General features: G+C 39.6%; 1 protein-coding gene across 1 annotated transcript in view; it reads left to right on the top strand.

The window, feature by feature from the left end:
- The first annotated feature begins 7,841 nt into the window (after positions 1–7,841).
- Positions 7,842–14,067, top strand: part of HOMER1 (homer scaffold protein 1) — a 100,221-nt gene continuing 93,995 nt past the window's right edge. The window contains exons 1-2 of the mRNA XM_042781329.1: positions 7,842–7,912; positions 12,469–12,625. Of these exons, the coding sequence (XP_042637263.1) occupies positions 7,842–7,912; positions 12,469–12,625 (228 nt within the window). The remainder of the gene's footprint in view (positions 7,913–12,468; positions 12,626–14,067) is intronic.

The following is a 14,067-nucleotide window of genomic DNA, read 5'->3' as shown; positions in this document are numbered from 1 at the left end:
TGTCTGCATATTGTGGGTTGTTAATGAGTCTTCCTCCAATCCTGATGCCATGTTCTTCTTCATATAGTCCAGCTTCTCAGATTATTTGCTTAGTGTACAGATTGAATAAGTATGGTGAATGATACAACCCTGAGGCACTCCCTTCCTGATTTTAAACATGCAGTGTTCCCTTTTTATATTCAAACGACAGCCCCTCCTGGTCTATGTACAGGTACCTCATGAGTACAAGTAAATGTTCTAGAATTCCCATTCTTCTCAATGTTACCTATAATTTGTTATGATCCACACAATCAAATGTTTTTGCATAGTCAATGAAACACAAGTAAACATCTTTCTGGTATTGTTTGCTTTGAGCCAAGATGTACCTGACATCAGCAATGATATCCCTTGTTCCACATCCTCTTCTGAATCTAGCTTATGTGATGTTAATGATATTGTTTGATAATTTCCCTGTTCTGTGGGATCACCTTTCTCTGGAATGGGTATAAATATGGATTTTTTCCAGTCCGTTGGCAAGGTAGCTGTTTTCCAAATCTCTTGGCGTAGCTGAATACCTCCAGCACAGCATCCATTTGTTGAAACATCTCGGTGGGTAGTCTGTCAATTCCTGGAGCCTTGTTCTTCACCAGTTTCTTCAGGTAGCTTCAACTTCTTCCTTCAGTACTATTGGTTCTTGATCATATGCCATCTCCTGAAATGGATGATTGTCCACCAATTCTTTTTGGTACAGTGACTGTGTTTTCTTTCCATCTTCTTTTGATGTTTCCTGCATCATTCAGTGTATTGCCCATAGAATCTTTCAGTATTGCCAGGCTTAAATTTTTTCCTCAGTTCTTTCAGCTTGAGAATTGCTGACCATGTTCTTCTCTTTCAATTTCCTAACTCCAGGTCTTTGCACATTTCATTATAATAATTGACTTTGTCTTCTTGACCTGCTCTTTGAAATCTTATGTTTAGCTCTTTTATCTTGTCATTTCTTCCATTTGCTTTAGGTACTCTCCATTCAAGGGCAAGTTTCAGAGTCTCTTCTGACATCCATTTTGGTCTTTTCTTCCTTTCTTGTCTTTTTAATGACCTTTTGCTTTCTTCATGGATGATGTTCTTGATGCCATCCCACAGTTCCTTTGGCTTTTGGTCATTGGTGTTCAGTGCATCAGATCAGTTCTTTAGATGGTCTCCAAATTTAGGAGGGATATAATCAAGGTTATATTTTGGTTTTCATGGACTTGTTTTAATTGTCTTCAGCTTCAACTTGAACTTGCGTGTGAGCAGTTGATGGTCTGTTCCACAGTCAGCTCCTGGCCTTGTTTTGTCTGAAGATATTGAGTTTCTCCATTGCCTCTTGCCACAGATGTAGTCAATCTGATTCTTATGTACTCCATCTGGCAAAGTCCACGTGTATAGCTGCCCTTTGTGTTGTTGAAAAGGTATTTGCAATGAATAAGTCATTAACACATTTTTATCTTGCAGTCTCCAGCATTACTTCTATCACGCAAGGCTGTATTTTCCAACTACTGGTGACTCTTCTTTGTTTCCAACTTTTGCATTCCAATCACCAGTGATAATAAGCACATGTTGATTGCATGTTTGGTTAATTTCAAACTGCAGAAGTTGGTAAAAATCTTCAATTTCCTCATCTTTGGCTTTGGTGGTTGGTACATAAATATCACATACAAGTAAAATCTTACTGAAGATCATTCAAAAACAGTTGCAAGAGTGTATTGATGGAGAACTTCCAGAAATGCAAGCTGGATTCAAAGAGAATGTGGAAGGAGGGATATCATTGCTGATATAAGATGGATCTTAGCTGAAAGCAAAGAATACCAGAAAGATGTTTACTTGTTTTATTGACTATGCAAAAGCATTCAATTGTATTCGATCATAACAAATTGTTGATAATATTGAGAAGAATGGGAATTCTAGAACACTTGGTTGCACTCATGAGGAACCTGTACGTAGATCAGGAGGTTGTCGTTCGAACAGAACGGGGATACTGCATGGTTCAAAGTTAAGAAGGGAGTGCATCAAGGTTGTATCCTTTCACCATACTTACTCAACTTGTATGCTGAGCAAATAATCCATGAAGGTTTAAGATTATACGAAGAAGAATATAGCTAGCATCAGGATTAGAGGAAGACTCATTAACAGCCTTCGATACACACATGACAGCTTTGCTTGCTGAAAGTGAGGGTGACTTGAAACACTTTTTGATGAAAATTAAAGACTACAGTCTGTTGTATGGATTACACCTTCTTGTTACCTAGTGCCACTCTGACAGGAAATATATACCACAAATGGAATGGACTTAACAAACAGGAGTTTATTCTCTTACAGTTCAGGAGGCTAGAAGTCCAAGTTCAAAGTGCCAGGCTCTAGGGGCTGGGTGAAAGCCCCTCACCCTTGGGTCCAGCTCTGCCTCCTGCTCCCAGCCCACTGGAGCTAGAGGCATTTCTACACTCAGACAGCTGTTGGCTGCTGAGGCTGACAAACCCAAGGTTGACAAGTAAAAGGGCACAGTCCTGATGTTACCAAACCACACGGCAGGCCATTAATTTAAGTCCAGTAAAAGTTCCAAGGTCGGCAGAGCATGGCAGGCTGCTAAACAACAACGCGGCTACATGCAGGATTCAAGCATGTCATAAGCTAGAGACCGTTTCTCAAGGCTTCTCCTTATATGCAGGAAGCAGACCACATCCCTAAAGCAGCTGCACAACTGCTCACAGTATATTCCACCATGGAGTTGATTACTAGTCTCATCGTGGGGAATACTACATTCAGCTGCCCAGCCACTCAACCAGGCCTAGCCAAGTTGACACACAAACATAACTACCACAATTCCACCCCTTGTCAACTTGGCACCTGTATAGATCTTCATTGGGTGGCATCTGTACAGATCTCTCTCACTGGGTGGCTCCAGTCCCCTAGTTCCTCTAAGTGGCGACCTCACCCCCTTGGCCCAGCAGGTCCCGTTCCTCTCTCTCAGGCATGGCAGCCCTGCCCCCTCAATATTGGGCAGCAGCTATGGCTCCATCCCACTGGCTTACATGAATGAGCAGCCCCACACTCCAGAACTAAGTTGGTGAAGGTCTGCCTCTTTGAAACCTAGGAGGCTGTGGTGGTTCCACTCCCAAAGCCCATGGTCCTACCCTTTGAGGCTGAGGCAGCTCTGCTTCCATTTCCTTGGTCTCTCCACGTCTAATTTCGAAGGTAACCCACTCTGCAGGAAATCTTCCTGCCCCATATACACTCAGCTTCTTGCTCTGTGGGCCAGTCAACCTGGTATATTCCATTTTGTGCCAGTCTCTTCTACCAATTAACACCTGAAGGCCAGGAAGCCACCTACCCAAAGGCATCCAGCTTTCTCCCCCGTGGGCTGGTAAGGCTGTCACTGTCTCATGCCAGTTCTCTCAGCTCTGCTCCTGCCATCTCTCATTCTGGTCTTTGGGCTCTGCTCCTGCCGTTTCTCACACCAGGGTCTCGGCTCTGCTCCTGCTGTCTCTCATGCCGTGTGCCAGGGTCTCTCTGCCAGGGTCTTGGGCCAAGGACGCACTCCACTCCTGTTTCCACATTTTAGGTATCTGTCAGAGTAGCACACCACTCTCTCGGTACCAAATTCTGTTCTGGTTAACTAGTGCTGCTCTGACAAGAATATACCACAAATGGGATGGCCTTAACAAATAGGAGTTTATTCTCTTACAGTTTGAAGGCTTTAAGTCCAAGTTCAAAGTGCTAGGATCTAGGGGCTGGGCAAAAGCCCCTCAACCTTGGCATTAAGCTCTGCCTCCTGCTCCTGGCCCACTGAGGCTAGAGGCATCTCTTCACTCAGGCAGCTTCTGGCTGCTGAGGCTAACAGTAGCACAAGGTCGGCAAATAAATGGCAGAGTCCTAATGTTACCAAACCACACGGCAGGCCATTAATTTAAGTCCATTGAAAGTCCCAGGATCAGCAGAGCATGGTAGGCTGCTGAGCAGTGGCATAGTTACATGCAGGGTTCAACTATGCCATAAGCTCGAGACCGTTCCCCAAGGCTTCTGCCTATATACAGGAAGCAGACCACATCCCTAAGGCAGCTACACAGCTGCTCACAGTAGATTCCACCATGGAGTTGATTACCAGTCTCATCATGGGGAATACTACATCCAGCTGCCCAGCCACTCAACCAGGCCTAGCCAAGTTAACACACAAACTTAACTCCCACAATCTCATTATAAAGAAAAGAAAAATCCTCACAACTGGTCTAATATACAGCTTCACAATAAAGGAGAAAAGATTGAAGTTGTCAAGGACTTCATATTACTTGGTTCTGCAGTCAATACCAATGGAAGCAACAATCAGGACATCAGATGATGTATTGCATTGGGCATATCTGCTGCAAAAGACATCTTTCAAGTGCTGAAGAACAAAGATGTCTCCTTGAAGACTAAGGTATGCCTAACCCAAGCCATGGTGTTTTTAGTCACCTCTTACGCGTGTGAGAGCTGGACAATGAATAAGGAAGACTGAAGAAGAGTTGGTGCTTTTGAGTTGTGGTGTTGGAGAAGAATGCTAAGAGTACCACAGTCTGCTAAAAGAACTAACAAATCTGTCCTGGAAGAAGTGCAGCTGGAATGGTCCTTAGCAAAAATGACTAGACTTCATCTCATCTACTTTGGTCATGTTGTCAGAAGGAACCGTTCCCTGGAGAAGGATATCATTCTGCGGAAAGTGGAGAGTCAACAAAGAAGGGGAAGGCCCTCAACAAGATGGATAGACACAGTGGCTACAGCAGTGTGTTCAGGTATAGCAAGGATCATGAGGCTGGCACAGGACTGGGCATTGTTTTTTTCTGCTGTGCATAGGGTTGCTGTGAGTCGGAAATGACTCAATGGCACCTAACAACAACAGTATTAACTGGTCTTCCTTGTAGGTGTATGGATATTATCCTATCATTGACAGGCAGTATTGTACTTCAGGATAGATCTTAAAACATTCTTTGTGATGATGAATGTCACGCCATTCCTCTTCAGTTTGTCATTCCTGGCATAGTTCATATGATTGTCTGATTCCAAATGGCCAAAACCAGTGCATTTCCACTCACTAGTGCTTAGGATATCTATCTGTATGCTTTCCATTTCATTTTTGACAACTTCCAATTTTCCTAGATTCATATTTCGTGCATTCCATGTTCCAATTATTAATAGATGTTTGCAGCTGTTTCTTCTCATTTTGAGTTATGCCACATCAGCACATGAAGGTCCCAAAAGCTTTACTCTATCCACATCATTAAGGTCGGCTCTGCTGTGAGGTGGCAACTCTTCCCGTCATATTTTGAGTGCCTTCTTACCTGAGAGGCCCATTTTCCGGCACTATATCGGACAGTGTTTAGGGCTATTCATAAAGTTTTCTTGTAATATATTAGACATTGTTTCACTGGTATTCATAAGGTAGCATAATGCCTAAGGCATTTGACTGCTATCCAGAAGGTTGGCAGTTCAAACCCACCAGCCACTCCTCGAAAGGAAGGTTGGGCAATCTAGTTTCATAGGGATACTGTCTCGGAAACCCAAGGAGGGGTCTCTATGAGTCAGATCCAACTTAACGGCACATAACAACAACAACAGTTGTTTTGAGAAGTGGATGGCCTCTTCCTTCTTCCGAGTCTGTCTTAGACAGACACCAAAATAGGGTGTAGAATAATGTCTTTGTATAGTATGTTATGCCAGTTGAGCTTGATGTCTCCTGTGACCATGGTCTTGAGTCGGTGGGCCCGGTATTTGCCTGTGGCTAAAAAGTTATCATAACTTTGTCCCTTATTAGCTCTATTACATTATATGGCCATTCTTATATTTGTTGTGTGTGTGTGATTTGGGTGAAACTTTACAGAGCAGATTCACTCTCCATACAGCAGTTCACATACACTTTGTCTTATGACGTTGACTACAATTTACAACAATGCAACAGCTCCCTTCCCGCTTCCTCCCCATAGTTACCTCTTTCCTGTGTCCATTCATCCATGTACTCCTGCCCCTAAGCTGTCTCCCTGTGCATAAACAGCCCTTCTTTCTCCCATGATTGTTCTCTCCAAGAGGTGTATCTACCTTGGGTAAATATGTCTGTCTTTTGTTTGGCTGGAAGCCACAGGCGTGGGTTCAATTCCAGACCTGACGAGCAGCTAGGGGCCATAGTCTCAGTGATTCTATCAAGCTCTATCAGACCAGAAAACCAGTCCCCCCCTTTTTTCCCCCCAAATGATTTTGAGTTTTGTTCTACATTGTTCTCCCTCTCTATCCAGGATCTCCTACATAGATTCCCTTCCGAGTGGTTGACAGTGGTAGCCAGGCACCATCCACTTCTTCTGGTCTCATAGTCATATAGGCTGCAGATCGCATGGTGTACCAGTCACTAGGACTAATTGTTTCTGTGAATCTTTGGTTTTCTTCATTCTTCTTTGCTTTGGATGAGGAGAGACCCATTGTTGTATCTAGAGGGCTGCTTGCAAACTTTTAAGATCCCAGTTGCTACTTGTCAAAGGAGGAGATGGAACAATGTTTTGTGTAGTATGTTATGCCATTTGAGCTTAATGTCCCCTGCGATTATGGTCCTGAACCCACAGGTTCAACTACTCGGTCCCTCTGGGTAGCTGGCTATGACCAAGAAGTGACTACAGCCTTATCCCTTGTCAGCTCTACTGTTCACCTGGGAATTCTTACAGAACATATGAATACACTTGTAGAACCATTGCCTGCCAACACTATACATAGTCTTGGGTACACTCCCTGCTGCATAGACATACCTACTAGTTCAGCCTGTCTACCCATCTGTCCACCTGTATATCCATGTTTGCCTTCACTGACAATGCAGTACTTTATGTGCAAAAGGGTTCATCTTTACTGTCTGCACCTCACATGTACTACTCTATGTCTTCCTCTTCCTCAGTGCTACCATGTCGATCATTCACATTCAGTACATTCCCCTTCTCTTCATCCAAATCAATACTTACCTCTACCTATCTAATAGTGTTCCCTCCCCTCCCCTCCCACCCATGGTAACCAACAAAGAAAATTTCCTTCCATATATAAACCTTTCCTTCACTTTCACAGTAATGGACTAATACAATATTTTTCCTTCTGTAATTGACTTATTTCACTCAGCATTATGTTCTCCAAGTTCATCCACGTTATGCAGTGTCTTGCAGATTCTACATTCTTTAGGTTGCATGGTTTTCCATTGTGTGTATATACCATAGTTTGGTTATCCGTTACTCAGTTGACGGGCACCTAGGTTGTGTCCATCTTTTGGCTATTTGTAAATAGTGCTGCGATGAACATGGGTGTGCATATGTCTGTTCTTGTCATGGGTCTCACTTCTTTAGGATATATACCTAGTAATGGAATGACTGGGTCAAATGGTATTTCTAATCCAACTTTTTAAGGAATCACCATCCACAGTGGTTGTACCATTTTACAGTCCCACCAGCAGTGTATAAGAGTCTCAATCTGTCCACATCCTCACCAACATTTACTATTTTCTGTCTTGTTGAACTTTGCTGCTAGTGTGGGAGCAAGATGGTATCTCATTGTTGTTTTGATTTGCATCTCTCTAATAGCTAGTGATCGTGAGCATTTCTTCATATGTTTGTTGGTATATGGCCATTCTTAACTCACAAATCATGGGTGTATTCCTTTCTGCCTAGATATACCTGATCATTTAGCCTGTCTATCTGTATATCCACCTCTTTTATTACATGCAAACCTCTTTTTCCATGTAATTTTGTGTAATTTTAAAAATGACAACTCTTCCAAATAGGAAACTTGTTTTATCACATAAATGTGGAGGTACGCTGATTTATCAATTCAGTAACATGGTAAAGGACTCAGATTCTTTGTCTTTCCACCTGCTGCTCTTGATAAAGGATGTTGGCTTTATTCTCAGGTTAGCTTCCCTCATAGTACCAAGATGGCTTCTTCAGATCCAAGTGTCACATGCGAACACAAAACTATTTAAGAGAACATCTCTTCTTATGTGATTGTCTCTTTGTGACTATACCCAGAAACTACTGGCCAACTTCCATTCCTTTTCTTTGACCAGAATTATATCAGATGGTTGGTCCTAAACCAATACCTGGCAAAGACAAGGGATTGCAGTCATTATCTTAGTGCAGCACATAGTCATGTGGGGAAGGGGAGAGTACTTGAATGATATCTAAGGTTTTGTACAAAGGACTGAGGAGGAAGAGTTCTGGGTACTCAGTTGACAATGTCTGTAATGGTATCCAGCAGAAAATATTATCAACCCTGTTTTGTAAAGTCTGCCAGGCCACTTTTGTGGAAAAATTAAGTGGGAAGTCAGGAAATTATTTGAAACCATAACTTTCTTTATATCTCCTTTGCTATAATATCCAGTTGTACTTGATTATCTGAAGTCATGTGGAAGCCAGACATTAAAAGAAGGCTGAGAAATGTACAATTTCCTTTCCTACGTTTGAGCTTGCTTGTGTTTATCAGATCTATTCTCTTTTAGTTCCTTGGCATGAAGATTTATTGAGCGATCACTAACGTTTGCAAAAGTTTGGATGTCACTAGTAATTTTAAAAAGCATTATCATTGATTTTTTTAAATCACATCTGTTCACATGATGAATGTTAGCTTTTCTGTTTTTTTCCTAAATCTAGAGTATGTATGTATCTTGGCAAATAGTCTTTTTGTTTTGCTTTAGCTTTTCATGATTCTCATTTCTAGATGCCTGAGAGCTAAATGTAGTAGTTCTTTATCTCTACTGTAATGAAATTTGAATAAGCTTTATTTTTAAAACAGAATTCTGATTTTACTTTTTCTTTAGGGCTATCTTATACTTATGTGCTTTCAATTTTGCACATTCGTGTTAAATTTTAGAGTGATTCAGTATACATAATACATAAACAAGGCTTTAATCCAGTATCAGGAACTTCAGAGTTGTTCCTATACTAGCTTCCTAGAATTATTATTTTATAAACCAACAGGAAGATGTTTCGGTAAGCATTTCTTATAACTTAAAGCTGTTGGCATTTTGGGCCACGTAATTCTTCGTTGTGGGGCTGTCTTGTGCAGCATCCTTCACCTCTACTGTCTAAATGCTGGTAGCATGTGTCCTCCCTTCTCTGTTGTGACAACCAAAAAAAAGGTCTCTAGACATTCCACAATATCCCCAAGGCACAAAATCACCCCATTTGAGAACTCTGCCCTACATCCAATCTGTTATTTAATCTTACTTATTTAACTTTTCAAATACTCCTAAATCCCTCCTCAATTGTTCATTCTACTTCCTAACAACCTACCCTCTTTTTTTTTGCTTAGATTCTTCAGTAGGGTTCTGACTAGCCTCCTTATGTGTAATGTTGTCTCCCTCTAATTCACAGCTTCACTGTTGCCAAAGTTATGCTTTTAAAGTAAGAAACTGCACTAAAGAAAACGTCACAAAAGCTTCCAGCTGGGACCCTCATGAACTGACTTCTGTCTTTACCTCTGGCCACATTCGCTATAGGTGCTTTCAGTCACCTGAGCTTCTTGCTATAGTATGACAGTGTACTATGTACTCTTTTCCACTATGTCTTTACACAGTTCTGTGCCAGTAGGTTGTTTCAAAACTCTACTCAGGCATCACTTTCTCCATCCTAGCCCTCCATCACTAACTTTCAAAGAATGTAGCAGATGAAGAATTTTTTTAAAGCATACTTGTTTTCCTCACCAGATTGAACTTTTCAAAGGCAGGGGTCATCTCTACCCCAGTGCTTGACATGTGGTCGATATTCAATAAAGGTTTGAATCATTTATTAGTATGCCTTGTTAGATATAGTGACATCACCATTAATTCTAGGAATTCTGTTTCCTGTATCAGCAGTGAAAATTATTTCCCTATCCTCTATCAAACAGACTTTGAAGGGTAGGCTTTTGACTACAGAAATCCTGAACTGTAACTTTCTTTTAGAAACTAGCTATTCAGAAGGGAATTGAAGAAAACTGGATAACAAAACAAACACCCACTACCACTAAGTCAATTCCTACTCATAGTGACCCTGTAGGACAGAGTAGAACTGCCTTAATGGGGTTTCCAAGGCTGTAAATCTTTATGGAAGCAGACTGCTTCATCTTTCTCCTGCTTCGAACCTGCAGGCCTTTTATTAGCCAAATGCTTTAATCCTTGCACTATCAGAGCACCTCAAAGAAGGCTGGATACTTAATTGATATTTAAATGTCATTTCTTATGTAGGATAATAAGTTTCAAGATTTTTATTCAGAAGAGAATTAGTGTGTTTAATATGATATGGCAAATATTTCCTGGGCTCAGAACATTGCATTTCCATCTAATAAGGATTTGTTCTTTGGTCACATGAAGTTTGCAAAGGCAATATCATTGTTTTAACAGCTATTTTGGTTTTTAAGAAAGTATTCTTATTAGAACACATTCGTATAATTACCACCTTGCACTGTTTACCCCCCCTCAGATGCGGGGATCAGTAATAAAGTCTAGAATGTCCCAGTGCCCTCTCTTAAATGCTTTAATATTAAGAGATTTTTAGTCATTGGATTTCCCTGTGAACTGGAACTAGCTTGTCACAGTTAATCTGACCAATTAGACTTAGAATTTTCATTAAAAAGTGAAAAAAATAGACGCTGCAGGGCTTTTGGAAGATACCATACTGTTAAGCACCAGCTTTACTCAAAGTCAAGGATCTAAGAATGAGGAAAGAGAATGAATAAGACCTACTCCCAGTTGAGACTAATTCTTAATCCTGGTAAAGTACCTTGCCAGAGGGTAAATAGTTATGTGTTGAATGAATTCATATATGATCACAGTTAAGCAAGAAATGAAGACTTTCTACCTCATTTTACAGGAAGTGGCAGTCACAAAGTCTCACTTCATTTCAAAGCACATTCTTTAATATGGAAAGTTGTTACAGAAGTTTCCAGAAATGAAACAAAGACCAGGTTGCCTACAGGATGGTGCCTCCTTTTCACAACTGTACTCCCTAAGGATTAAAGTGGATACAGGAGACATATATGACATCCAGCCTATCATTAGTGACCTAGGGAGCCATTTTCCTCAGGACCTACCTTGCCTGCTTTTCTAATTTCTCTTCTCTTTTCTGCCCTTTTTCCTTTTTAAAAAATTTGCTTTAAGAATGTTGAGCTACTTTAGGAAAGAAAAGTGTTATGAAAACGAAAATAAATGAGCTTTATTTACTTATTTTTATTGTGGTAAATAGTAACAAAACATTTGCCATTTCAAGATTGTTCACATGTACAGTTCAGTGACATTCATTATGTTTTTGTTTAACCATCACTGTTACCATTTCCAGATTTTTCTGTCACCCTTAACAGAAGCTGGGTATTCCCTAATCATTTGAGTATCCCTTTCCCCCTCCTTCTGCTCTTAATAATCACTAATGAATTTTGATTTCTATACACTTGCCTATTTTAGATATTTCTTTTAAGTGGTATCATACAATATTTGTTCTTTTGTGACTGGTTTATTTCATTGTGCATAATGTTTTCAAGGTTCAGTCATGTGGTAGCATGTATCAGGACTTCATTTTTCTTTATGCCTGAATATTCCATTGTACATATATGTGTCCCATTTTGTTTATCTGTTTATCTGTTGATGAACATTGAAGCTATTTTTGCCTTTCGGCCATTGTGAAGAAATGAGCTGTGTTGAAAGGGGAGGAGGGACCTGTGGAAAATGCTATTTTCAGGAGAATTTTTACTATGAAATCAGGAAGTTTTGCATTATACTCCTTTTATATATATATGAACTCATTCTTGCTACTTAGATTATAAAAATTCTGTAATCATAATATTTTAAATACATATTTGAGTAGTTCTGAGTTCTAGAACTAATTGTAAAGTCTATTATATTTTTAGGCCTTATTTGGGCTAAATAAAAGTTATTTGTGGTGGCAAACAACTTTGTTTCCCATTTACTTTTCAAAATAGTAGATACTATAAACAACAACAACAAAAAACCCAAACTCACTGCCACAGAGTTGATTTGACTCATACTGACTCCTCCTTGGGTTTCCAAGGTGGTATCTCTACAAAGTAGATTGTCCAATCTTCCTTCCGAGGAGTGGCTAATGAGTTTGAACCACCAGCCTTCTGGTTAGCAGTCAAATGCCTTAGGCACTATGACACCAGAGATCCCAGTAGACAGTATACTGAATGTAAATCTTCCCAGTAACTTACTTACCTATTACCCAGAATAATGCAGATATAAATGGGTGAAATCTCTTAACCTAGTAAAGATCAGATAGAAGTTAATTGTATTTGAACCGAATAGTTGTTCTAAATTTATTATGATTGAATTATTAGAATATTCAAACTTGAAGAGTTGCTCTAATTTCAGAGGATAGGGAATTGATGATTAAGCAGAGACATCCTCGTAGTTTTCATGTTCTCTTGTCCAGTGAGATAGAACTGGCAGTTCTCAGTCATTTTATTTCTGCCTTGCAGGGAACAACCCATCTTCAGCACTCGAGCTCATGTCTTCCAGATTGACCCAAACACAAAGAAGAACTGGGTACCCACCAGCAAGCACGCAGTTACTGTGTCTTATTTCTACGACAGCACAAGAAATGTGTATAGGATAATCAGTTTAGATGGCTCAAAGGTAAGTCAAATTTACTTTAAATAATGACACTGTTTTGCTTAATACATTATAGCATTTCTGGTTTTACCCAGAGGATTTCATCCTCATTTAACATAAAATATTTCCTTGTCAATATTTAAAACTTAACGTTTAAAAAGCAAAACAGATCGTTCTTAGGATAACAACATTTTTGTTCATTAAACTACTTGGATTAATACTTTATTAGGTTAAATATAAAAATGTTCTACAAATCTGAGTCTGTTTGATTTATTTGTTAATTATTGACTGCATATCTGTTATATGTCAGGCACTGGCTGGATGCTGGTAATATAGTGGTGAACGGAATGGATAAAGTCTCTGTTCTTGTGCAACACACAATCTAGTGAAGATCTAGAATTCTTTTCAAATGTACTTCTGTAGACTAGTAAGCAGTTCAAAATCCCTCAATCATCCAGCCTGTAAATGTCAACACTAATGCTGACATCCCTTATCTAAAGAGAAGCTTAAGAACAAGACCTAAGGTTTTATTTTAGGAGAAGCAAATAGAGTGATATTTAAGAGCATGGACTCCTTGGGTCAGATCTCAGCTGCATTGGTGTTCTTACCTTAGTGCTGATAGTTGTGAGGATTAAATGGGTTAATATCTGCAAAGCACTTAGGTCAGTACCTGTTACATGGTATACCCTTAAAAGAAGTTGAAGTGGAGGGAATCTATTTTACCATCAGTGAGTTTTATTCAACACAGATAAAGAAATTCCAAACATCAAATATAAAGTGTGTGGAAATGTAAGTGTTCCATTCTTCTCCTCTTTCAAGCTTTCTTAAAACCACAGAGCTTTCTTAAAGCCACAGAGCTTTTCCCCTCTGAGAAATTTTAGTGGTACAGTGTAGAGGTTAAGAGCATAGACTATAGCTGGACTGTCCAGTTTGAATTTTTGCTCTACTGTTTACTAGCCATAGCCATGTGACCTTGAGCAAAGGTATTTAACTTCTGCATGCTTCAGGTTTTACAGCTGTAAAGAGGAGCCAATAGAAGTGCCTACACCTTTATACCATGGGCTTATTGTGAGAATTAAACCAATTAATTTAGATAAAAGCACTTAAAGTGTGCGTAGTAAGCACTATACAAATACTTAATGCTGATCTTATCATTATTACTATTATAGTCATGTATTGCATGGTAGTTTTACTTTATTTAATTCTACGCTTTCCATCTGTTTTTTCCTATGTGCTTACTTGTTATTCCCTAACTAGATTACTGGACACAGGAGCCATTTGTACTTTGTGTCTTGAACAATGCCTTGTATGTACATAATCCACATGTGTTTATTTCAACATTTGATCTTCTTTTCATTTTTACTTAGAGGATTTATTTTATGTTTTTATTTTTTTAATTTTATTTTGATTTGGGTGAAGATTTACAGAGTAAATTCACTTTTCATACAGCAGTTCACATATACTTT

Source organism: Orycteropus afer, unplaced genomic scaffold (genome assembly GCF_000298275.1).
Source record: "Orycteropus afer afer isolate SDZICR_OR568_19922 unplaced genomic scaffold, OryAfe1.0 scaffold00107, whole genome shotgun sequence".
NCBI classification, from domain to species: domain Eukaryota; kingdom Metazoa; phylum Chordata; class Mammalia; order Tubulidentata; family Orycteropodidae; genus Orycteropus; species Orycteropus afer.
The sequence above is the reverse complement of the archived record's forward strand: the minus strand, read 5'-3'. Positions and strand labels throughout refer to the sequence as shown.